Source organism: Polypterus senegalus, chromosome 11, assembly GCF_016835505.1.
Source record: "Polypterus senegalus isolate Bchr_013 chromosome 11, ASM1683550v1, whole genome shotgun sequence".
Lineage (NCBI taxonomy): Eukaryota > Metazoa > Chordata > Cladistia > Polypteriformes > Polypteridae > Polypterus > Polypterus senegalus.
The window spans coordinates 146,263,726-146,289,857 of record NC_053164.1 but is presented as its reverse complement, the minus strand read 5'-3'; the positions used below and the strand labels follow the sequence as shown (position 1 = coordinate 146,289,857).

The 26,132-nt window shown below is 37.2% G+C and overlaps 1 protein-coding gene across 3 annotated transcripts in view; it reads right to left on the bottom strand.

Moving 5' to 3' along the window:
* pde3a (phosphodiesterase 3A, cGMP-inhibited) overlaps window positions 1-26,132 on the bottom strand; it is a 331,968-nt gene that overhangs the window by 56,683 nt on the left and 249,153 nt on the right. Inside the window, exons 5-6 of one of the 3 annotated variants that reach the window (XM_039769763.1) lie at window positions 23,885-24,095; window positions 14,763-14,848 (exon numbers count right to left, since the gene is read on the bottom strand). In XM_039769763.1, coding sequence (XP_039625697.1) covers window positions 14,763-14,848; window positions 23,885-24,095 — 297 coding nt within the window. The remainder of the gene's footprint in view (window positions 1-14,762; window positions 14,849-23,884; window positions 24,096-26,132) is intronic. The other 2 variants (XM_039769764.1, XM_039769765.1) reach the window with 2 other exon arrangements.

The following is a 26,132-nucleotide window of genomic DNA, read 5'->3' as shown; positions in this document are numbered from 1 at the left end:
GCCCTCTAGACATGAAATAACACCCTTTAGTCAAAAGTTTAAACTGTGCTCCATGACAAGACAGAGATGACAGTTCTTTCTCACAATTAAAAGAATGCAAATAGATCTTCTTCTCTTCAGGAGCAGAGAATTTCAGAGGGAGAGAGAGAGCGCCAAAGAAAAGCAAACAATCAAAAAATCAATACTTGTGCTTTTAAGTTTGCCGCGGCATTTTTTAGAGGAGCGTCAGTATCTTCTAAGCAAACAGCCTCTGTGCAAACAGCCCTCTGCTCACATCTCCTCCGTCAGGTGCAGAGAACGTCAGAGAGAGAGCGAGATTAAAGCAACAATCAAAAAATCAATACGTGTGCTTTTGTGCTTTTAAATATGCAGAGCACCGCAATAAAGCGGCATTTTTTTAGAGGAGCGTCAGTATCTTTTAAGCAAACAGACTCTGTGCAAACAGCCCCTCCGTCAGGCGCAGAGAATGTCAGAGAGGGTGAGAGAGAGGCAGAGACAAGCAAACAATCAAGCTCCGCGCGGGATGCATATCTTATAGCATTGAGGAGTTTTAGTTAATATGTAATACATGCTCTGATTGGGTAGCTTCTAAGCCATCCGCCAATAGCGTCCCTTGTATGAAATCAACAGGGCAAACAAACTGAGAAAGCGTGTAGCATACATTAAAAGACCCACTGTCTGCAGAAATCCGCGAACCAGCGAAAAATCTGTGATATATATTTAGATGTGCTTACATTTAAAATCCACGATAGAGTGAAACCGCAAAAGTCGAAGCACGATATAGCGAGGGATTACTGTATCTGATGAATCTCAAATCATTTAAGCCAAAATTTGATTTGGCAGCTGCACTCATTTAAAGCATGTACACATAAGTTTTATCAGAGATACTTAGTCATCCTAAAGGCTGTACTTATGGCACTGAATGTATACATTTTCATAGCATATTATGAGCTTCATAATGAAGGAAATAACCTATTTCAAGATGCCCCACTTGGTTTAAGATTAATCAGTTATGTTCATAGTATTCTTATGGCAAGCTGATATTTATTGGTTTGCAAGGTGCACTTGCTGAATTACATTAATTCAATTTAGCACCATAAAGTTCTGAATAATACTGGGAATCTACATCCAGTCACAGATGTATCATGAAAATTATATAGTGCTATGCTCTGTTTTTTGTTAGCTAGAACTGTAGGAGTAATTGTGGTTTAGTTAGTGCAGTTAATGAGTAATGAAACTTCATAAGGAATACAGTGTCTATTTTGATCTTAAAATGAATGTAACATGATATTTATACAACAATATTCACTCTTGTGGTCTCCAGCCTCTCTCCATTTCTTGGATTGGGTGTCTTTGTTGAAAACGTGAGGAGAAAGCTAGAAGCAACCAGGGAAAGATCTTGGTCACCCTGTCTTGAATGATGCATTAATGGAGAGTGATGCAGTGTCCCTGTGGATCTTGTACCTGGTTGCTTATCACGAGTGCAGATTAGCCCAGATTGTGGTTTTTGTCTTTGAGGCTCAGTGTCTGTCTCCAGTTGAGGACTGAGTATAGATGACTGCAGTTGTTTTTGGCTTTAGCAATGCTATTTTTGACCTGTTATGAGGATACAGGTCTATCTAGTATCACCCTAGGATACTTCACTGAATTCTGCCATGAGATGTCCTTATTGAGCATGAGGACTTGGTAGTCAGAGCTAGCCAAGGATGCAGGATCAGCAAGGGCTTCACTAGGTGAAATGTTTTTCATTAGCATTCTTATCCAAGTGAGTAGCAGAAAAAAAAACATAACGATCTACCAACTATCTTGCATTGTGGGTATCTTGAAATTATCCCAAACATTTGTTGAGGGTTTTCTTCCATGGCTTTTGTGGTTGAAATATTTATTGGACAAAGATGGGCAGGAGGGTCTGCATCTTAGTCTTCACAGGGCGACTGTCTTAAAAGAGCTGCTCCATATTGATACCTATGGTTTTAGTGTTGTTTTATTCTGTCCAGTATCATTGAGCAAAAAATGAAAAATGCTGTAAACACAAAGAGTCAAAAGACAGATGTTTTGGCCAGACTGCTTCACCATCCTATCTAGGATGAGGTAAAGTTCTAAACACAATATTAACACAGTCACCATATTTCATTACAAGCTCTTCCCATCCTTTGTTCAAATTCACAGAACTTTGGATTGACATATAAATACTCAATATTGTATCTACAATTGTGCTTGAAAGTTTGTGAACCCTTTAGAATTTTCTATATTTCTGCAACATCGTCAGATTTTCACTCAGGTCCTAAAAGTAGATAAAGAGAAACCAGTTAAACAAATGAGACAAAAATATTATACTTGGTCATTTATTTATTGAGGAAAATGATCGAATATTACATATTTGTGAGTGGCAAAAGTATGTGAACCTCTAGGATTAGCAGTTAGTTTGAAGGTGAAATTAGAGTCGGGTGTTTTCAATCAATGGGATGACAATCAGGTGTGAGTGGGCACCCTGTGTTATTTAAAAAACAGGGATCTATCCAAGTCTGCTCTTCGCAACATACAGTATGTTTGTGGAAGTGTATCATGGCACGAACAAAGGAGATTTCTAAAGACCTCAGAAAAAGAGTTGTTGATGCTCATCAGGCTGGAAAAGGTTACAAAACCATCTCTAAAGAGTTTGGACTCCACCAATCCACAGTCAGACAGACTGTGTACAAATGGATGAAATTCAAGACCATTGTTACCCTCCCCAGGAGTGGTCGACCAACAAAGATCACTTCAAGGGCAAGGCGTGTAATAGCCGGCGAGGTCACAAAGGACCCATGGGTAACTTCTAAGCAACTGAAGGCCTCTCTCACATTGGCTAATGTTCATGTTCATGAGTTCACCATCAGGAGAACACTGAACAACAATGGTGTGCATGGCAGGGTTACAAGGAGAAAGCCACTGCTCTCCAAAAAAACATTGCTGCTCATCTGCAGTTTGCTAAAGATCACGTGGACAAACCAGAAGGCTATTGGAAGAAAGTTTTGTGGACAGATGAGACCAAAATAGAATTTTTTGGTTTAAATGAAAAGCGTTATGTTTGGAGAAAGGAAACCACTGCATTCCAGCATAAGAACCTTATCCCATCTGTGAAACATGGTGGTGGTAGTATCAAGGTTTGGGCCTGTTTTGCTGCATCTGGGCCAGGATGGCTTGCCTTCATTGATGGAACAATGAATTCTGAATTATATCAGAGAATTCTAAAGGAAAATGTCAGGACATCTGTCCATGAACTGAATCTCAAGAGAAGGTGGGTCATGCAGCAAGACAACGCCCCTAAGCACACAAGTCGTTCTACCAAAGAATGGTTAAAGAAAAATAAAGTTAATGTTTTGGAATGGCCAAGTCAAAGTCCTGACCTTAATCCAACTGAAATGTTGTAGAAGGACCTGAAGCGAGCAGTTAATGTCAGGAAACCCACAAACATCCCAGAGCTGAAGCTGTTCTGTAAGGAGGAATGGGCTAAAATTCCTCCAATCCGGTATGCAGGAATGATCAAAAGTTTTTTTTTTTTTTTATAATTTTATTCATTTTATTGCAATCATTCAATACAAATCAATCAATTTTTACAAAAAGTAGGATTAAGAACAAGTAGACCCCCACCCCTGAGAGAGAGCAAGGCCAACGGAGTAAAACTTAAGGCTTGTAAACATGCCTAAATTGATGAGTTTGATAAGCCAATAGAGATGGATGAAGAAGAAAAAGAAATGCAGAAATAATTGCTTCCTCTGTGCTTTAAGAGCTTATTCTAAAATATTACTAATTGGATACTGCCATGTTTTGAAAAAAATCTGTACAGATCCTCTGAGTATTTGATTTTTTCCAATTTCAAATAGTATAGAACAACGGTTTCCCACTGACTTAAAAGAGGAGAGTTAGGATTCTTCCAGTTTAGCAAAATCAGTCTGCGTGCCAAAAGTGTAGTGAATGCAATCACAGTTTTTTTGTCCTTCTTCACTTTAAACCCATCTGGAAGAACCCCAAACACAGCTGTTAATGGGTTAGGAGGGATTGTGAGACCAAGGCTGTCTGAAAGGTAATTAAAAATTTTGGTCCGGAATGATGTTAATTTGGTGCAGGACCAAAACATGTGACCCAGTGAGGCAGTTACTTGATTGCAGCGTTCGCAGGTTGGATCATGCCCTGGAAATATTTTGGAGAGTTTTAGACGAGACAGATGTACTCGATATATAATTTTGAGTTGAATAATTGTATGCTTTGCGCATATGGAGCTTGAGTGAATTCTCTGCATTGCTATTTTCCACTCCTTTTCTGATATATTGATTGAGAGATCTTTTTCCCAGTGTCCTCTTGGATCTTTGAAAGGGAGGGACTGTAAAATAATTTTTATATTGCAGATACGGTGTCTGAGTCCTTGAGATTGAGCAATATTTTTTCCAGCTTGGATAAGGGTGCAGGATGAGAGAAAATCAGGGAGGTTCTGTTTAACAAAGTTTCTAATTTGAAGATAGTGAAAGAAATGTGTTGCTGGAATGTTAAATTTGGAATATAATTGTTCATAGGAAGCTTGACTTTGTCTATATAAAGATCTCTAAGCAAGTTAATCCCAAATTTTTTTCCAGATATTAAAAACTGCGTGTTTGCAAAGGTTGAAAGAGGTGGTTCTCTTGCAGAGGTGCCACAGATAAAAGCTTCTCATTCTTAAAATGCTTTCTACATTGGTTCCATATTCTGAGTGAGTGAAGCACTGGGTTATTAGTATATTGCCGATAACATGCATTTATTGTGGTACAGATCCAGGAATATAAAGAAGTATGGCAGGGTTTTAGTTATATTGCAGACCAGGGGCCTCATGTATAAAGCCGTGCGTAGAACTCGCACTATAACATGGCGTAAGCACAAAAGCCGAAATGTGCTTACGCACAGAAAAATCCAGATGCAGGAATCTGTGCGTACTCCAACTTCCACGTTCTTCTGCTACATAAATCTCGATCAGTGTGAAAAGTAACGCTCGTGCACGCGCTTTATGTAACACCCCAACTCCTCCCGGAATTACGCCTCTTTGAATATGCAAATCAATATAAATCGCCCTTAAGCTCAGCCTTCTGTGAAAAGACAATGGGAAAATAGAAGAATTTCAGCTAATACCAAGTGGAGGCAAAGGAAAAACTTACTATTTGTTTAATTAAACCGTGGTATAATCAACAAAAGGAAGTTGATCGAGTGATATAGCGTGTTGGAGAAACTTGAAAGCTCACGTTCACAAAATTGCACAGTGCTTGAAATAAAAAAGAAGTCACGTATCAAAGTCGCCGTGAAAAGGCGAGTTGTAGCCCATTGTCTGAGTGTCATATGAAAGCTTATTAGGGTACAGAGAAAATAAAGGCACACAGTGGGGAAAAAGCACAAAATGTCAACTTCAATCTTGAAATTTCCACTTTAATCATGTAGTTTATTTTGCCATTAAAGTAGAACATCATAAATTTCTTCTTAAAATCGTTTAATTAACCAGTTTCTCAAATCACATCATAATTAAAGTAGCACGTTAAATGCTTTGTTTTGTATGTGATCTTCTATGTGCTCTATGTGTGTGAATCACTACTTGCTTCTTAAACTGGCTCTCTGCCTCCAACTGAACACAGAATCCAATACATTCGTTATATTACAGCTCTCTGAATAACTAAAATACTGAGATGTATACGTGATATCATTTTCATGATGATAGGAGTTGAAGCACGTTATTGAACATGGGTTTCACGGCGCAGTGATTGTGTTTGACCTTCGATGAAATAATTTATTGCAGCAGTACTCAGGGGCGGCTCTAGGCTTGTGGTGGCCCTGGGCAGAGGAAGAATCGGTGGCTCCTTCACCCGCCAATGTCAGTAAGGTAGCTTATGCACGGCGGATGGCCACGTCCGTTGCGGACACTGCATAGCCGCCTCGTGCTCATGACATAAGCATTTAACTTTTGACAAAATTTGTCGCTGCGTTTTTAGCTGCGTTGTTATTTTCTCTTTCTGTTTTATATTCAATATATATTAGCGTAGCAGCCCCTGCAGTCCTTGCTTTTCTTTCTCCAAGTAACCGATCGCCACAAAATCAGCTCTGTAATAGACGTTAAGCAATCTGTAAGCTTAGAGCGCCGATTTTTCAAAACGTTAACCCCTTTATCAAGCTGGGTCATTTTTGCTAAATCGCTTGTAATTCGACCTCTCCAAATTAGAATCATTGCTGTTATTGAACTATCTGGAGTATAAACACGTTTGGTCTCTTTGTAAAGGTAACATTCCCTAGTTTCACCCTTAGTAGTCAGAATCACTGTAGGTGTGACTGATCAAAAGTTATGCACATTAGAACTCACAAAAAAAAAACAAATTTTTTCGTTCTCACCTAAGTTTTTTTATGAAAATAAAGGAAAATAAAGCTGCAGTAGGTAGGTGGGGACAGAAACACACTATGTACCAACAGAATAACTTGTTGACTACTCAAATTTGAAAAGAATACCTGTAAAAATGACATTTTTTACACCAGTTTTTATGTGGGCATGCCCAGGGGCTTTTTAGAGGGACCATTATCCACATTTTGGAACATATGGAAAAAGTGTAATAACTTTTGAATGCTTCAACCCACATATATCAATGAGGGCTCTACTGAAAGCTTACACCTAAAGGAATCTATATCTACACACAGTGTCACTCTATTAGTTATGGAAATTCATGTTCCATAATAAAAACAATAAAAAATACACATTTCTATGTAAAAATAGTCAATACAAGTTATGGGCCAAAATATATTTATATTTTTTTATTTTTTATAAAATGCACACAAACTATATATATTTCTTTTACAAACTGTTACAACACAGCTCAACGTTTTTCCATGTGCCACTTGATGGCAGCAATCACTAGCAAGCAGAAAGCACAAGGGCGTGGCACGCCGCTCTCTGCCATTAGACGTCTCCTGGGCCGGTTGAATACTTTCACAACGCGTACATGCATCTCTTATTTAATCGAGCGTTTATTTAAGTTTAAACTTTTACTTTTATTCATATTTAAAATGTGAAAAAACTTGGCGAAATCACAATAAACAACCACGCACCAACTCTGCAGACTGGCACAAATGCCACCTTCACGCAGCTCCGATCGTTTTGTTTACAAGTTAGTATGGCAAGTTACATATCAAAATGCTCGGCTGCTCATTGGCTGTAAGTTTTGAGTGTCAGTCACAGTGTCCAATCAAACTGGTAGATTCTACCAGGGTTTGGAGCTATACGTCATCCTCCAAGCTGTCTGTGACACTCGTTGGCTATACGAGGTGCCAGTCAACCCCAGACCCGTCGTAATTGGCCAACTTAGGTGTCGATCAGAAGCTAACACTTCCATGTTTCATACGGTAGCATGGTTATCGCCGACAGAAACAAATTACGTCTGATATGAGCAATATAAATGAAAAAAAATTACGTAGGTGGTCTCAAGTTATGAAACGTTTTCTGGAGTTTTTGTCCCTTTGAGAATATATTGTGTGGTTTGGACCTAAATCGTTTTACTGGATTATATTCGCTGGAGCCTTACGGACACAATGGGATCAATACTGCTCGGAAATATTGATGTTTGACTTGCAGGGGGTCTTCAAAGGTAGGGACAGTCAACTCTTAAAAGTATGTACTTCTCTGTAAAAAAGGCTGTCAGTGCTGTGGTTGTTGTGTGTCAAAATGGTTTATATCATCGGTTAGACGAGACTTTGAAGTTTCATTTGATGGGTAGGGTGTCGAGATGCATGGCAGATGGGCATGCACACATTACTGTAACGTTTTTAAAACGCTGTTATGTCCCGGGACCGGCACGTGTGCGCGTTAAGGAACATTGAAATATCTTCGTAGTACATGTTTAATTATTCTATCATTCACGACAGACCCAGTGAAGAATATAGATTATTTAAATGAAGTTAAAGTTTTATCTGTATAATATAATAAACATTTTGCTGCATTTCATCATAAAAATTATATTGTCACCATATGTAAATACTCGCTTTATAAAGTGGCTCAGGTTCAAGACGGTAAAATTTTGTTGATAAAGATCTTTATGTTTACTTGTGATGTTTACCCCAAGGTAATTAAACTGTTCTGCAATGATAAAAGGCAGGGTGTCTAATCTAATATTATATGCTTGAGAATTCACTGGAAAGAGTACACTTTTATTCAGAGACCAGATATGTTTTGAAATTCTGTGAGTACTGTTGAGACTGCAGGCACAGAATTTTGTGGGTCTGATATATACAGTAGCATATCATCTGCATATAGATAAATTTTCTGTTCCAGTCCTTCTCTGATAATCCCCTTTATCTGATCAGCATTTCAACAATGTATTGCCAGTGGTTCAATGGCGATTGCAAACAGCAGCGGTGACAAGGGGCATCCTTGTCTAGTACCTCGTTCTAATTAAAGTAGTCTGAACAGATGTTGTTGATACAAATTGAAGCTTCTGGATTGGTATACAGTAGTTTGATCCATGCACAAATGATCGGGCCAAACCCAAATTTCAATGTAGTAAAAAGGTATTTCCATTCAATCATGTCAAATGATTTTTCTGCATCCAATGATAATAATATTTTTGGGGTGTTTGACTTAGTTGGTGAGTATATTACATTAAACAGGCATCGAAGATTTGAGGATAAGTGTCAACCCTTGATAAGTCCAGTTTGATCTTGTGATATTACCGAGGGGAGCACTTTCTCCATCCTCCTAGCTATAATTTTTAGAGTATCTTAACGTCATTATTCAAAAGTGAAATTGGTCTGTATGATGCACATTGTAATAAATTTTGTATAAATTCCTTATCATCGACATTAGGTGCATAAGCATTTATCAAAATCATTTTACAATTAGATAAGTTGCCCATGACCATCACATATCTCCCTTCAGGATCCAATACTACATCTGATGCTACAAATAAGGCTGTTCTATGTATAAAAATTCCCACACCTCTAGTTTTCTTTGCAAAGCTAGAATGGAACATTTGGCCAGTCCAGTCCTTTTGCAGCCAGAACTGATCCTTGCTTAGTAAGTGGGTATCCTGTAAAAATACTATTTTATCGTTTAAACCTGTTAGGTGAGAGAGTACTTTCCTTGTAATTCGTGATTCAGGCCTTTAACATTCCAGCTCACAAAGTTAACTGTCCCATCATGGAGACATTGATTCGGAAATTTTGATGTCACTTTATAGTCTTAACTGGAAGTGAGACAGCTTTAAACTTAATTTTGCATTTCCCCAAGAGTTATTGCCATGCAGCTTATTGTTACATTGGTAGTTATAATTATAAAGATTAAAAGGATAGATTAGATATAGATATAGCCTGCTCTCTTTCCCTCCCCCCCTAACCCCCCACACTCCCATTTTGCCTCCCCACGTGAGGCCGGACCCCACTTCACACAGTCCCGGTCCTCTGACATACCCAGAGACAGAGCGCGTCCAAAGCAAAACAAGCCCCCACGGAGCAGCGTTTTAGGATTAAAAAATAGAGATATCTATTGCCAATATAGTCTAAATACTATATGCCTAAAATATAATCATTGACAAACTATAAACCTAAAATATATATAATCTTCAGCAATTTTAATGTATTAAGATAATAAACCCGAGGTATGATGTTAGAAAGTGGTCCAGAATAAGCATAGTAAGTCTTAATACAATAATAACAATAACAATAAACCAAGGGTATGATGTTAAACAGTCTACTTTAGAGTAGAGAAAAAATAAATAAATAAGATGGAAAAAAAAATTTTAAATAAAAAAAAAAAAAAAATGAAGCACAAACGTCTATAACTGCAATTAAAACATAAACAGATAGCGTCCGAGTAATAAAGAGGATATATAATTATAAAAAATCCGTATCTTAACAAATAGATCAAGCAGTAGGTTATTTATCCTTGCCATGTCATGACAGCTACAACCCACTATTGTGTTTCAGAATAGTGTTGGGATCAGCTTTCTTAATTCCTTTTCTGCTTCTTCTTTGCTGGCAAAGACATAGAATTGACCTTGCAATTCCACTTTCAGTTTGGCAGGATACAAGAGGCTGTGTTTGAAATTGGCTATTTGATGTTATAGAAGGCTGCATGTTTAGTAGCTGTTGCTGGAGAGAAATCAGGGAAGATATGAATGTAGTTATTTTCATATATAATCTCTTGCTTGTGTCTGAGGAGTGCCATCACCTCTAGCTTAAATAATAATCTCTCAGAGCGAATAATAAAAGATCTAAGTCTAATGGTATTTGATCCGCGTATGCAATAAGCCGCTGCTATCTTAGAATCTGCTTTAAAGTCCTCTCCAATTATTTTAGAAAATCGTTCAGCTGCGAATTTCACTGGGTTTGGACTTTCTCGATTCTCAGGTAGACCTTTGATTCTAATATTATTCCTTCTGCTTCCATCTTCCAAAGCAGCAAGTCTGTCTCCGAGTTTTTTGCATTTGGAGTTGGCAGTTGCTGCTTTTTCTTCAGCACTGGCAGCTAGATTTCCGGCTGTTTTAATTCGAGTCTTGAATGTCTCCTTTACATCCTCCAGTTGATTAGCAAGTGTGCTCAGTTTAAACGAGGTTTCCTGAACGTGCTCTTCAAATTTACCCAGCATATCTTTAAAGACTGCCTCAAAGTGAACACATATGCGTTTCTCCTAGTCTTTATTATCCTGCTGCCGCTCCTGTCGCAGCTTCTCATTTGCCGTTTCCCTTGCCTTCTCATTTGCCTTCTTGCTTTTCTTTATATCTTTCTTTATCTCTTGCATGAGCTCAGCAATCATCACCATCAGTTCAGACAGATCAATTCTGCTTTCGTGCACCGTAGGTGAAGCAGTGGGCTCTATTGCAGCCGGTGTTCCCGATTTGCGCGGAGTAGTTCAAAGCGCGGACTGCAAGGCCTTTTCCAGTTTCAGATGATCTTCTCCAATCGGCGAGATACCGTGAACTGTGTCACTCACACTCATACATTCGCTCCTCATTTCGCTCTCAGCCGGAGACGATGTAGCAGACCGTGGTCCCAAGGAGTCTGGGCTTACGCCCGACTGATCCAGGTCAGTCTCTGAAAGGCCATACCTTGAGCCTGAACTTGGGCTTACCGATCTGAGCTTGGATGTAGCTTTAGTTTTCGTTTCTTTCACTCCTTTCTGAACCCCTTTCTTGTTGGCCATGTTTATATATGCTTGCATATATTGTAGTAGTACCCTCAGGCTGGATAAATATGGGATATCTCAGGATAATAAGAAGAAAATATGAAAAATAACACCGCTGCTAGCGGAGCTCCGCTTCAGACGTCCATCTCTCGCAACGGAAGAGGCCAAACTTCCAATGATCAAAAGTTACCGGAAACGTTTAGTTGCAGTTATTGCTGCAAACGGGGGTCAAACTAGATACTGAAAGCAAAGGTTCACATACTTTTGCCACTCACAAATATGTAATATTCGATTATTTTCCTTAATACATAAATGACCAAGTATAATATTTTTGTCTCATTTGTTTAACTGGTTTTTCTTTATCTACTTTTAGGACTTGAGTGAAAATCTGATGATGTTTTAGGTCATATTTATGCAGAAATATGGAAAATTTTAAAGGGTTCACAAACTTTCAAGCACAACTGTATATAACATTGAATACCAGCAACACACTCTTGACCAATTTTCCTCCTTAGCCTGCAAGTATTACCAAAAATCTTGATCAGCCTCATTAAGATAATGTCAAGGAGCTCCATTCCAACGTTGCTTAAGTTGTCTGTACTGACCCCAACTCTCACTTCTGTTTCTTTTTCCAGTTTCTTTGTGGTGGCGACCTGCGCCACCACCACCTACTTAAAGCATCATGAGGCTCCAACATTGATGGACTAAAAGCCAGAAGTCTAAGTGACCATCATCATCGAGTCCTTCCATGAGAACCCTAAATACAAAGAGGATTGTTTGATTTATGTTAGGGAGATTGCCCAGAGGGGACTGGGTGGTCTCTTCATCTGGAATCCCTACAGATTTTATTTTTTTCTCCAGCCTCTGGAGTTTTTTTTTTGTTTTTTCTGTCCACCCTGGCCATCGGACCTTACTCTTATTCGATGTTAATTAATGTTGACTTATTTTTATTTTTTATTGTGTCTTCTATTTTTCTATTCTTCATTTTGTAAAGCACTTTGAGCTACATTTTTTTTGTATGAAAATGTTCTATATAAATAAATGCTGTTGTTGTTGTTGTCTGTGATCTTCTCTCTCCACATACTCCTATATACCACTGGACTTGAAGTTGAAGTATCTACACCTACTGATAACAGACTGCCAACTAGTGATCAAGAAATTTTTGGTCAGTACTATGTAGTTACCATTTAATTCCACCAATGCTCCTTTTCTATAGAGTTGTATAAGTCAAAGTTGCATTATTCTTTCTTTCCCTTAACGACTTTTAAGCCCTTTTAAAGGGCTTCTAGTGAAGCCAAAACCTGTGTCCATAGCAACCTATATACATCTGTTTACAAACACAAAGAGCCAAAATAATGCTCTAGGTAAACTGAAAAATTAACTGCACTATGTAGAAGCTATTCATTGCAATTCTGTGCTACTATCTCTCTCTGTCTCTATCTATGCCCAGTTAAGGCACATTACCTGTGTGGTTTCCACGTGGATTCAAACAACCAGATAACATTTAATTTGATTCTTATATGTTATCTGTGTAGTTCCCAGTCATGTCTGGTTGAATCCAATTCTTGGTAATACTAGTTTCACTGGATGGGCTCAAACATCTGACTAAGGTACCTGAATTTCTTATTGTTAAAACACTATTACTCATGGGGCTATTCATATCCTGCTGCTTCTCACCGACATTGGCAAATGGTGCCCAGGCTGCTCCTCACTTTTTTGTCTCTTGTCCCAATTTACTACTCACCTAGTGTAAATGTTTATGATACTATTCAGATAATAGTTGCTAGGACTTGAGAGGTCTTCATGGAAATTAGTTGCTCTAGTACAGTATTATGTTATTCATTCAAAGTGGCTTTGGATTTTTCATGCTTTCTTTATTATGACTTATTGTAATTGACATTGTTTTATGTCTTTCTGTTAGTGATTGTATAAATATTTTTGTTACCAAGTGATGAATAAGTTGCCTCAAAGTGGGTGAGAAACTGTCTTGATGTATCTGTTCTTTAGTACATAGCCATGAACATTTAAGGAACAATCTTAGGGCCTTTTCCTTGTTAAAGGGTTAGTATGTGACTGTTAGCAGCACATCCCACCCTGGAATAGCATACATTATTTGGTGTCTGATTGTGTATTCTTTCTGTGTAGTGGTGCATTAAATTGATTGTAGATTTTGCTGCATTTCCCTCAGTATGTTGCCTGCATCTGAGATGAGTGCCCATTGTGACTTTAAGATATGTTATTGTGTCCTGTAATGGAATGTCCATGTTGAACATTGTGATTTTTCCCAGAAGCGGCCACAAGTGTGCCAGGTGCAGAACAAGGATTCCAGAGAATTCACTGCTTCAAGGAGTTTTTTGGTAGTTACACTGTATTGTTTTCATTTGTACAGTTGCGCTGGGTCATTGCCATACTGAGCCAACAAGGTTCCATCAGTTTTGACTTGTTGCTAACATAAATACCTATATTATATAATAAAGGGGGGGCACGGTAGAGCAGTGGTAGCGCTGCTGCCTCGCGGTGAGGGGAACCTGGTTCGCTTCCCGGGTCCTCCCTATGTGGAGTTTGCATGTTCTCCCGGTATCTGCGTGGGTTTCCTCCCACAATCCAAAGACATGCAGGTTAGGTGGATTGGTGATTCTAAATTGGCCCTAGTGTGTGCTTGGTGTGTGGGTGTGTTTGTGTGTGTCCTGCGGTGGGTTGGCACCCTGCCCAGGGTTGGTTCCTGCCTTGTGCCCTGTGTTGGCTGGGATTGGCTCCAGCAGACCCCCGCAACCCTGTATTCGGATTCAGTGGTTTAGAAAATGGATGGATGGATATATAATAAATTTCATAATAAGATGACCAAATATTAGTTAATTCTATCCATAGATGTTACCTTAATGATTTCTATTTAGGTCCATATTACCAAATATTACTTATTTACATCCACAGATGTTACCTGTCCAGTTCCCAGTCAGGCCTGGATATTAAAATACTCATGCACTCATACCATGGGATGCAGAGACAGCTTGCATTCTTTGAATGGTAACATTACATTTGCAAATTATTTGTAAAATATTTCGCTTCAGTGTACATTATAATAACCTTTAGAAAAATTAACTAAAATTGACTGATATTTGGAGTATTTTGTTCTTGTTAAAGTAAAAATAAATGTTCACTGTATTGAATCTTTGAATAAAGAATCCTGTAAACTTAAAGTTTTCCATCTTCATTTTGGAACCTAAGGCACTGGATTACTTTCTATAATAATTTACCTATGGCAGAGGCAGTTTCTTATTTTTAATTTAGGATGTTTCTTTGTTTTTCCTTCATATATGTGAATTAAATTATCTGATATTTTCCTGCAATATATTGTATGGATATTGTGTCATCCTGTAAAATACACTGTGGAGGTTGACTTGCATTTAGCAAAACAGCAATTTAGCAATTTAACTAATTTCTGATCTTGACTCTTAATATTAATATCGTATTATTTAATATCTGACTTTAATGCAATCAATATCACATTTTCTTAACTATGTGTAATTTTCCAAATATTATGAAACTTAAACAAAATTCAGAACATGATAAATATCACTTTAAATAAATTTTGAGTTAAATCTGCCAGTACCTGTCCTGTTTAGTGAATTTGTTGGTATCTCCACTTTGTCCAACGTACCTTCATTGAAGTTTATTTTGTTATATGGTCTTCCACAGCTGAAAAATAAGAGACATGGCAGTTAGCTACTGATCCTATAGCTGTTCTACATTTTGAACTAATGGAGAGACTACAGCAAATTATTTCTATAGAATAAACATTGATTACTTGTTATAATACACTTAGTCTGTTCTTAAATACTTACAATGCAGATTTACCTAAAACTTCACTTATGTAAGAAATCTGTTTTTTTCTGAAATGTACTGTACTTTGAACTCATAATTAACATTTTAAGTTTTAAAGACTTCATTATCTTACTCTAATACACAGCAGTAAAGGAATAGCATTTAATTTAAAGAATTATATATCTTGGAAAACAAGTCATGTACTGTAAGTACAGCAACATAACATTCCCTGGCAGTAGGCATATACTGTATATTCTGAGAGGTTTTAGTCCAGTTTTATCTAAACAGTTCTTCTATTTACTAACTGTCATGATACACTTTCTCAAGTCAGTATTTCATAGCCGGATGGTGCTCAAGATGCCCCAAAACACATATAAATTGCAAAAAATTTTGAAACCAAAGTCACCGATGTTTATTGCAGGAAGAATCATAATCCAGTATTTGTTGGTGAGATAAAGAACAAAAATCCGCAAAAAAGTCACAAATTGGTAAAAAATCCATAACCATAATATGCAACAATCAAGCAAAACAAAATAGTCGTATCCTATACAAAAGAACAAATTCAATAAATTACTGAAAACTTTAATGCACAGTAGTTACAGGCAAGGGCTCATAAAAAGCATATAGTTCAAAGCTGCCAAAAAAAGATAAGGGTAGAAAGAAAAAGGTTGGACAATTGGTCCAATGACTCTGTAGCAGCCAAAACCTATGTCTCACCCCAGTGCTGAAGCTCTCCCAAAATCTAGGAGACACCCTGGCTTTAAAAGGTGAAAAATACCTTTAAGACAGACAACAGCATAAGAAAAACAAACTTGGCAATACACACAATAGCGACACATATCCTCACTGACTTCCTGAACTAATGGCACAGAGACCTTTTAAGCATTTCCTACACATTCGCCTAAAGGCAATGGGCTCATACCATTCTATTACCGGAGTGGATCCACCCCCTTATCCTCAACTTTATTCCTACACATAAACTAACTTACCTACATTTCACACATCCTCTGGGATTAATTCTAAACTCATAAACAACAACAAAACAAAATCCACAAACAAGTAAAGTAGAACTCACTGCAACTGCTTTCCCCCCTTCGTATTTCATTACCCTCGACTTTTGCTAAATCAACTGTTTGCTGGCTTTGAGCAGCATAAAGGGAATACAGTAATCCCTTGCTATACTGCGCTTCGACTTTCGCAGCTTCACTCCATCACGGATTTTAAATGTAAGCAATTCTAAATATATATCACAGATTTTTTGCTGGTTCGTGGATTTCTGCGGACAATGGGTCTTTTAATTTATGGTACATGCTTCCTCAGTTGGTTTGCCTAGTTGATTTCATACAAGGGACGCTATTGGCAGATGGCTGAGAAGCTACCCAATCAGAGCACGTATTACATATTAAATAAAACTCCTCAATGATATACGATATGCTTCCCGTGCAGTGCTTCGCATACTTGAAAGCCCAAACAGCACGTATTGATTTTTGATTGTTTGCTTTTCTCTGTCTCTCTCACTCTCTCTGATATTCTCTGCTCCTGGCAGAGGGGGTGTGAGCAGAGGGGCTGTTTGCACATTGGCCTAGAGGATATGGACACTCCTCTAAAAATGCTGAAAGGCCACCTTCACATTGCTGCCTTCCTTCCGGCTGCTTTGACTGGCGGTGCTTTGCATACTTAAAAGCCCAAACAGCCCTATTGATTTTTTGATTGTTTGCTTCTCTCTCTCTTTCTCTCTCTGACATTCTCTACTCCTGATGCGCACTCTTTTGATGAGGAAGATATGTTTGCATTCTTTTAATTGTGAGACGGAACGGTCATCTCCATTTTATCATGGAGCACAGTTTAAAATTTTGACTAAAAGGTGTTATTTAATGTCTAGAGGGATCTAATAATGTTAAAAAACATATTTAGAAGGTCATAAACAGGTTTTCTATGCTCTAACTGCGAAAATATTCGATTTATAAATAAAGAATCCTACTTCGCAGAAATGTATTTATCGCAGCAGAGTCTGGAACGGATTAACCGCGATAAACGAGGGTTTACTGTAATTAGCCATGCATGCGCAGAAACTGCCTGTCAATTGACCGCTAAAGCAGCTAGACTGCTAAAGTAGAGAACTCCGCCAAATAGGTAAGTGAAGGCAATGTATGAAATCTAAAAATCTGATTCTTACTGGAATGATGTACTAACGTTAAGCATCTTGAAGATTCATTTAACGTTACTATCTTTTAGAACTACACCTGTCAACTCTAGACTGTGTTATATTGGGTTAAATGCAACTGGTTCACCCTGGTCACCATAGCTGGGAAAGGACCTGGTGATGGTTCTTTTACTGTCACACTAAATATGAGGGTAAATCAAAAAGTAAAGGTAATTTGAAAATTATGTGGTAAACGCAATGAATTAAAGCAGACGCAATACAACACACTTGTGGGTAGTTCAAACATGCACAGTGCTCTGTCATTAATCTAGCTGAAGCTGAAGGTCAAATGAAAATTGACATTCTGCTGTGGGATTGCACCATTGTTGATTTCTATGGGCAGAATGAGTGAAACCTGCTGAAATTGACTGAAGGATGTTGGCTCAGTACAGAAGTGCAAAAGCGGGAAGACCAAGTGTAACCAATGAAGCTTGATCTGGTCAACCATTAGAATTGCAAACACAAACACCACATGGACATGGCAAATGTCTTCATCAAAGACCACCTACGGATTATGTTGGCCACTGTTGCTGCATATTTGGATATCAGCTATGGATCTGAACAAGCCATAGTTCACAATAACTTGGGGTACCATAAAGTTTGTGCAAGATGGGTACACAAACAGCTTACTATTCTGCTCAGGCCAAGATCTTTTGGTGAATTTCAGCAGGTTTCTTTACTTCTGCCCAAAGAAATCTCACTACAGCACATTTGTCCACACTGGTGCAATCCTGCAGTGGATGATGTATGTTCATTTGACCTTGGTTTCAACTGGTCTAACAACAGAGTGTTGCACTGTGCATGTTTGAACTGCCTATAAGACATCGCAAACATGTTGCATTGCGTCCGCTTCAATCAGTTGCAGTTACCAAGAAATTTTCAGATTGCCTTGACATTTGATTTATCCTTGCATATGTGTTATTAATTTGCACCTTCAACAAAACCAGAGTCCTGTATACATTTAGAAATAAAGACATAACATATATTTAATAAAACAAAAAAGCACCACGTAAGAAGCATATACAAATATAATGTATTCGGTTGTGGTGTGCCAATTTTTGTATTATAAGCTTATGTGAATGTCCTGTAAAACTTGCTTTTGCAAACAATTTATAAACAAATATTTCATTGTCTGCCATTTTATCACAAGACATAGGCATGTACTGCAGAAGCATAGCCATTGCAGAGCAAATGCTCACCTGTACCTCCAGATGCTGTTGTATCAAGAATTCATTCATAAGAAAGCATAAACTATGTACAGACCCTTTGGTAATGCAGTGTAATGGTTCTTGATAAAGGGTAATTTTAGTTATGGTAGGGACAGAAATAAACAGTTTGGGCATGCCACATAAGCCTAACAATTAGAGAAGTTAGTTAGACAGTTTTAATACCTGTTATTGTAGAAATCGTGTCCTGCACTCAATTAATAAGCATGGCACAGCACACACTGACATAAAGGATAATTAGACAAGATTAAAGGAATTTGAAGGGTGAGCGTCAATATCACTTTTAACATATCTCATTACAAAAGAGAGAAAGAACCATTGGCAAGCCAATATAAGTTGTAAAGAAAGAATCTATTGTTGTTTAGTGTCACATAATAGCTAATTACTTTAAAATATTAATTTTCTTACCAAGCTTCCCAAACCTGAAATTTGTGTTCAGTCAAAATACTTTTCGTTGACCAAATAATATAATCATCGACACTTGACTATTTTAACTCCGTTATACAAGTCTTGAGTTTTACTCTTTTTTGTTTAAATCAGACTATGAAAGAGTAAAATGGTCCCTAAAGTTTGTCACTGCTGTAAATGGCAATAAAATGTACAGATGGGAACCAAAGCTATGCACCCCCTACAAATTTATATCCAGATGTGCATATGAACTGTACAGTAGAATGATGTCACATTTATCATTTTAGTCAAACGTATTACAAAAATAGTTCTGAAACTGCAGTGTTTCATTCATTCATCCCTTCATTCAAATTCACATTTTAGAATCATGAGTTTGCTTATCTTTTCAGCACTAAACGCTTCGAGCATTGGAAAGATGTTTTATAAATGTTTTATTATCAGTATTAGCACTGAGATTTAAGCAGGAACTGATGCCAGTTCATCACAGAACTTCACTCAACTTGTAGATGGCAATTCACCTAGCATGCACATCTTTGGAATAAGACATGAAATTCAGAGTACCCAAAGACAAACACAATGCCGACATCACATGTGAATATATTGTATACATTTGTATGACCTGTATATTGTACTGTATGTATGCAGTTTTTTAGAACAAACTTTGAATCTTTTTTTTTGGCATTGTATTATTGTCACATTTTTAGATAAGGCATGCAGATAAGAATTTAATTGTGCAATAGTGGCCAAAAGTTTTGGCAGTGACACAAATGTTGTGTTTTGCAAAATGTAGGGCTTTAGTTTTTGTGGTGGCAATTCACATTGTTTTTATATTATTGTGCAGAGTGATCAGATGCATATTAATTAATTGCAAACAGCTATTTTTAGCATAAAAACGTAACTTTATAACATAAACCCATTTTCACTTATTTTGGCCCTGGCACAAAATTATCAGCTAAAAGTTTCCAGTGTCCTGAGGAGTGAGCTACAGAATTATGTAGCACATCTGCACGCACAGTAAGGCAAAGACTTTTTGACAACAGCCTTGTGTCAAGAAGTGCAGCAAAGAAGTCACTTCTTTCCAGTAAAAACCATCAAGGACAGACTGAAATTCTGCAGGAAGTACAAGAACTGGACAGCAGAAGACTGGTGCAGTTATTTTTTTCGGATGAATCCTTCTTCTGACTGTTTGGGACATCTGCAAAACTGATTATCTGGAGAAGGAAAAGGTGAATGCTACCATGAGTCCTGTGTTGTGCCAACAGTGAAGCATCCTGAGACAAACCAAGTGTGGGGTTGCTTCTTATCCAAGGGAGTGGGCCCTCACATAATTCTGCCCAAGAACAATACCATAAATAAAGAATGGTATCAAAACGTCCTCCAACAGCAACTTCTCCCAACAATCCAGGCACAATTTGGTGATGATTCATTTACTTTACAGTATGATGGAGCACCATGTCACAAGGCAAAATTGATAATGAAATGGCTCAGAGATTGTGGCACTGAAAGTTTGGACCTGTGGCTAGGAAACGCCCCAGATCTTAATCCTATTGAGAACCTGCTGTGAATTCTCAAAAAGCAAATGGACAAGAAGAAGACCACAAATTGTGATCAACTCCAAGCACTAAAAAGGAAAAAATGGATCACCATCAGTCAGGATTTGTCCCAGAAGCTGGTATACAGCATGCCAGAACGAATTGCAGAAGTTATGAAGCGTCAAAACTGTAAATAGACTCTTTACATAAATTTGATGTATTTACCAACAAAATCCTTTTAAACCTATGAAATGTTTAGAATTGTTCTTCAGTATACCATAGAAATATGTAACAAATAATCTGAAAATGCTTAAGCAGTACATATTGTTAAACACAATATTTGTATCAACTGCCAAAACTTTTGGCCACTGCTGAATATTGTACTTTAGCCATGTAGTTTTGTAGAACAAAGTTTGCATCTTTTTATTGGCATTGTATTATTGTCACAATTTTTAGACATGGCATGCAAGTACGAATTTCATTGTACAGTACTATACACTGTAATGGATGGTATGAATGGACTGGCATCCTGGCCAAGATTGAACAAAGATCATTACCATGCCAAGAATCCAGTGCAATGAAAGGACCGGGGGAGATGAGCACTGCTGAATATTTTCACCCCCAATGCACTAGATGGCAGCCTCCCTGGGTTTGGATTCTCACACAGATGACTGCAGGGCATGCTGGATCTGTAATTACATAGGGCAGCCCTGTGAGGTTCTGTGGGGGCTGAGAGGGGGAGCTGCTGTGATTCGCAATTCCTACTTTCAGGGACTTCCACTTAACCCAGAAGTGCTTCCATGCACGGAATTACTCCTTGGTCTGAGATAAAAGAAGCCACTCGAGCTGATCTGGGCTGGTCGGAGTCAGGTGTGGAAGACAGACACAGTTCACTTGGGAGATGTGGAAGAGAACAAAAGAGAGAAGAAGAATTGTATTTTTTATGTCACTGTTAAAGCCTTTTGAAAAGATAATTGTGAGAACAAAGGGACTTGTGTCTGGGGTTTAGGATGCTGCAATAATGCCCTCTAGTGGTCACAATATACATGACAATAAAGATCAATTTGAACTTGAAGTGTTCTGCAGCTGTTAAGAGTTATATACTGTATATCATTCATTGCTTTAAATGTCATTAGTCACTTGAGTTTTCTTAATATTGGCCAATAATATTATGCCCATGAATGGCAGTTAACAAAGAATGCCTGGGTAAAAGTTTTACTTGGGCTGGCTGACAGAAAAATGACCTAAATACATTAATGTGCTACACTTATCAATAAAGACCTTGAAAAGATTTTTTTAGACTGCATCAGGATTAACTGAATTTTTAACTAGCATGATCAAAACATTATCAGGTTATGTAACTTTGTTTATACTGGCAAGATCTAAGAAACACATTCAAAGATATATGACCTGTAAGAGCCACAGAAAGCTAAACTTCAAAACCATGATCACTCTCAATGAACTTTCCTCTATAAAGATGGTAATCAAAGTCAAAACTTACACAGCAGCTGGCTATTTCTTGAACAGTGTGCTTTAAACTATTGCAAAAATGCAAAGAACTGTCAATAATAATTTTGCATAACAAAAGTACAGTAGTGGAGATAAGTAATTCATTATTAATTAATTATTTATTAATTAAGTAATCCAATTTCATGTGGCTAGTTAACAAAGGGAAAAAAAACAGTTCCTTTGGTGTCAGCCCCAAAGCTTCCCTTTTCTTTAAGCTCATGATGTCTAACATATCACTCTGGTTGCAGGAAAATAATGACATCGTGAACTGAACTACCTAATATAAATCTCAAATCAATTTAGAAGAAAAACCTGGAAGTGCTTGTCCCATTCCATTCATTAATTTACGATTAGTTGAATTTGATATAGATTAATACACAATTTGAAGAAGGACAGTGATAAAAATATATTACTTCAGCTCCTCCATTTGCTTCTAGTTTATTCAGTTAACTCTTGATTCTGATTACATTAGTGACCTCGCTTCAGGAAATTTTTAAAAAGGTTACAAGTAGAAATTACATTTTCCTTTCTCTTTTTTTCAACTTAACCGAGGGACATATTAATGCACCATTTATAAAAAAAAATCATGATTTCACTGTCTCCTTGTTGCCTTCTGGTTTTTGCATCTACCATCTCATCAGGATGGTAGCTACTGTAATTAGAGGCTTCCTATAGATTTAGTATGGGTAGGACATAATGTTTCCTATTTGGCAATCATTTAATAAAATATGTAGATACACATAAGATTTTGCATTGGACAACAATAAAATCAGGCTGCAAGAAAACTAATAGTCATTCACAGCACAAGAGGAAAACTACAAACAGTAAGATTTTTCCGTGTGTAACTATCAAAAGTTTCTAAGTATGAACAAGACCATGTAAAGCATTAATCTGTAAAGCATGTTTCACTGGGTAAGCAGAAAAATAATGAAATAATAATAAGCACAAATAAATCCTTTTAATAAAGCAAATGAGATCAATGAACATGTAGGAATAAAAATGGGCAAAAAAGCAAAAAGCACAAATGCAAATACAGTACAAAAAGAAAGTCGAAAGAGGAAGGCATAATCAGTATAAAGACAAGTCTGAAGGTTTTCAAAGCACTAAATGCAGAATTTTTGTTATTCTTGGGTAAACATAAGATCTGAGTAATTACAAATAATTAACTACAGTTGTTTACCTGTATATATCAGCATTTAATTATAAAATTTCCACACTGTCCTTATTGTAAGAAGTTAATTTTTTTACTTGTCAAGAGATATGAACGTACATGAATGAATATTTGCACTTATTTTTGCAAAACATCTGTGCCAACACATTCTTGAGGATAACTTACTCTTTGATGCATGTGTGTGTGTGTGTGTGTGTGTGTGTGTGTGTGTATTGTCCAAGATATTTGTTTTAACATTAGGTTTTGCATTTATGCAGCAATTGATTTTTCAAATTATATTTGACATTATTGCATAGTGCTCTCGGCACACAAGTACACTTAATAAAAATAAACTCAAAATTTAATTGAAACAATGCCATTCTTGAAGCCTGTTCAACTATTTATTTAGTCTAATAATGTTATTATAATATTTGAAACAATATCAATACGATATTTTCTGCAAATGCTGCTCAAATTTTTGGCAATTCTCTCTATGGCATGAAGGCACAGTCGGTACTCTGTGTTCAGACCCTGGACCGGACACTGCCTGTGAGGACTTTGCACACTCTGTCCATGACTTAATGGGGTTTTCCACTTGATACTCCTGTTTTCTTGTCTCATCTCTACGTAGGTTAAATGAGGATTCTAACTTGGCCCTGTATGAAAGATTGTGATGGTGTACATGAATGAGCCTTGCAGTGGAGTATCAGATATCCCAAAACACTGTTCCAACTACATTTGATATACTCTAATATGGCTCTCATGAAATGCTGTAAATGAAAATATTACCTAGATAGGCATACGCGAGGTTTACAGAAACCACAAGTAAATACAATAAAACTAGCAATGAACATATAAATAAAGCTTAAGTGATCTGCTTACCTACTGCACACCAATGAACTGACAGCCATTTGTCCCAGGGAGTGTGAGTGCATTAGGGCTTTGTGTGTGCTGACAGCATGCCTGCCCAGTGCATCTGCTGCATCAGGAAGTTCAACAGATGAACCTTTGCAGATGGGGCTATTGGCCAGGGTCTCTTGGATGGGCGAATGGCACGGGGAGATGAGAGGTGACATGTTGGAAGGCGGACAACCTAGCAAGAGAATATCCTGGTCATAAGCTCATTACAAAAAAAAAATACACAAATAAATTAAGAACAGAAATTGAATATTTTCAAATCAAATAGGAAAAGAAATGGCTGGTATCTGAATAATGGTTAGCTGATCCCTTTTAATCTTCAGTGTCTTCAAAAAGGATGCACATTTAACATCACCATATATTTTTAATTAATTTAAATTTCCTAGTACATCTTCAGTAAGTATGATTGATAACTCAATGTTCAATGTTATGACCCATCCAAAAAACTACATAAGTGAATATTCAGCAAAATGTGAAGAAATTATAAAGGAAAGCTTCTCCTGTATTCTATAAAAAAAAATAAAAAATGAATAAACTGAATGAAGAAAAATGACATGAAATTGATTAGTTGAGCCATATGGAACCTTCAAAGTCTCAAAAAATTGTATTTTTTATCTAGCGAGAACAAGTTCTTTTGTTGTGAGAATAAGATCTGCATTTTGCCTGCTGAGAATATTCCCTTGTGGAAACAAAGTCCGTATGTTGAGCAAACAAGATTAGTATTAGAGGTTATTAAAATGTGTGGGTAATATAATGAAGCATTAGCAATGGTGAGGAGTGCTGAAATGGATCATGTAAAAACCTCTTTAATCAAACAAGGCAAGCCATTTTCGCATTTCTGCAGTAGATTGTCTTACTTCTTGTTGCTGCAAATACAGCCCCTGCTGAATTATGTCTATGTTATCCGTGTGCTCACATTAATAATTTTAGTTCATAAGATATGGATCTTGAGTCCACCAAATGATAACTGGAGCACATAACATATGGACCTTCCACCCACAAGACAAAATGATATGCACACATCAAATGGTTCTTGTTCTCAAAACACAATATTTTGTGCACACAAAATATAGATCCTATTCCCCTAAGATAATAACTTCTAAGCACAAGATAGTAATTTATTTCCACAACATAACTTCTTTCCTAAGATAAAAAAGAAACATTTTTAGGGACTTTGTAGTCTGATACTTATAAATTTCATATTGTTTTTTAGCACATATTCCAAAGCAGCAAATGTTGTCAGTACCTGAGTAATTTGATTCCTACAATGCAACATTAACAACCATCCAAACAGGTAAGTAGTGGGAAATTTATTCAGGTTCATGAGGGAGTGAACAGAGCAGGGAGGAATTCAGGACTTACAGATAAAGATCAACACAACATTCATGCAATGTTTTAGCAGGATGCCAGTCATGCAAATAGTGGTGTCAAAAATGGCCGACAGAATGGAAATGTTAAATAGTAAGGTTTCAGGAATTTTCAAAGAAACCCTCAACTCTTTTTTTTTTTTTTTGTATATATATTAGCATAACAATTCACAAATGTAGAACTGCTGCTGAAAGCAGTGTGTGCAACACAAGTCCATTAATATCACAACTTTGTTATTCTCTTGTGCATTGCTACCCTTGCAAGGCTAATGTGGCCCTTTGGAACAACTTATTGACAGAAATCAGTTATCTCAAAATCTGCAGAACTCAGTTTTGTCTTTAGTTAGAAAAAAATCTTAAATTTAATAATCCTCTAATTTGAAATTTCGCCCAAAGTTACGAGTGGGGACCCAAACATTTCCAGAATCAGTCAATAGCACAAGAGTACAGTGTAGTTCTCAAATATATCGCTAAGTATCATATAACACTCTTAAGTAAATGTGCTGAGGAGTTCTACAGAGTAATGCCATAGGGCGGGGTAGGCAATGTTAGTCCTGGAGAGCCGCAGTGGCTGCAAGTTTTCATTCCAACTCAGTTGCTTAATTAGAAATCAATTATTTAATTTTAAGGTACGTTACTCTGCAATGTAATGTTCGTATATCTTAGATTTGCTCCTTTTCTAATTGTATCATCCAAATGGTTTGCTGCCTAAAATGGATAATTTTCAATCTGTCACATTTTTCTTTTAATTTTTTATTAAACCAAATAGTGCAGGATGAATCCACACAGGTGTAAATGGAAACAAGTTTGATGGAGAACTGCTGGCTCTTTTGTCAATTACATCT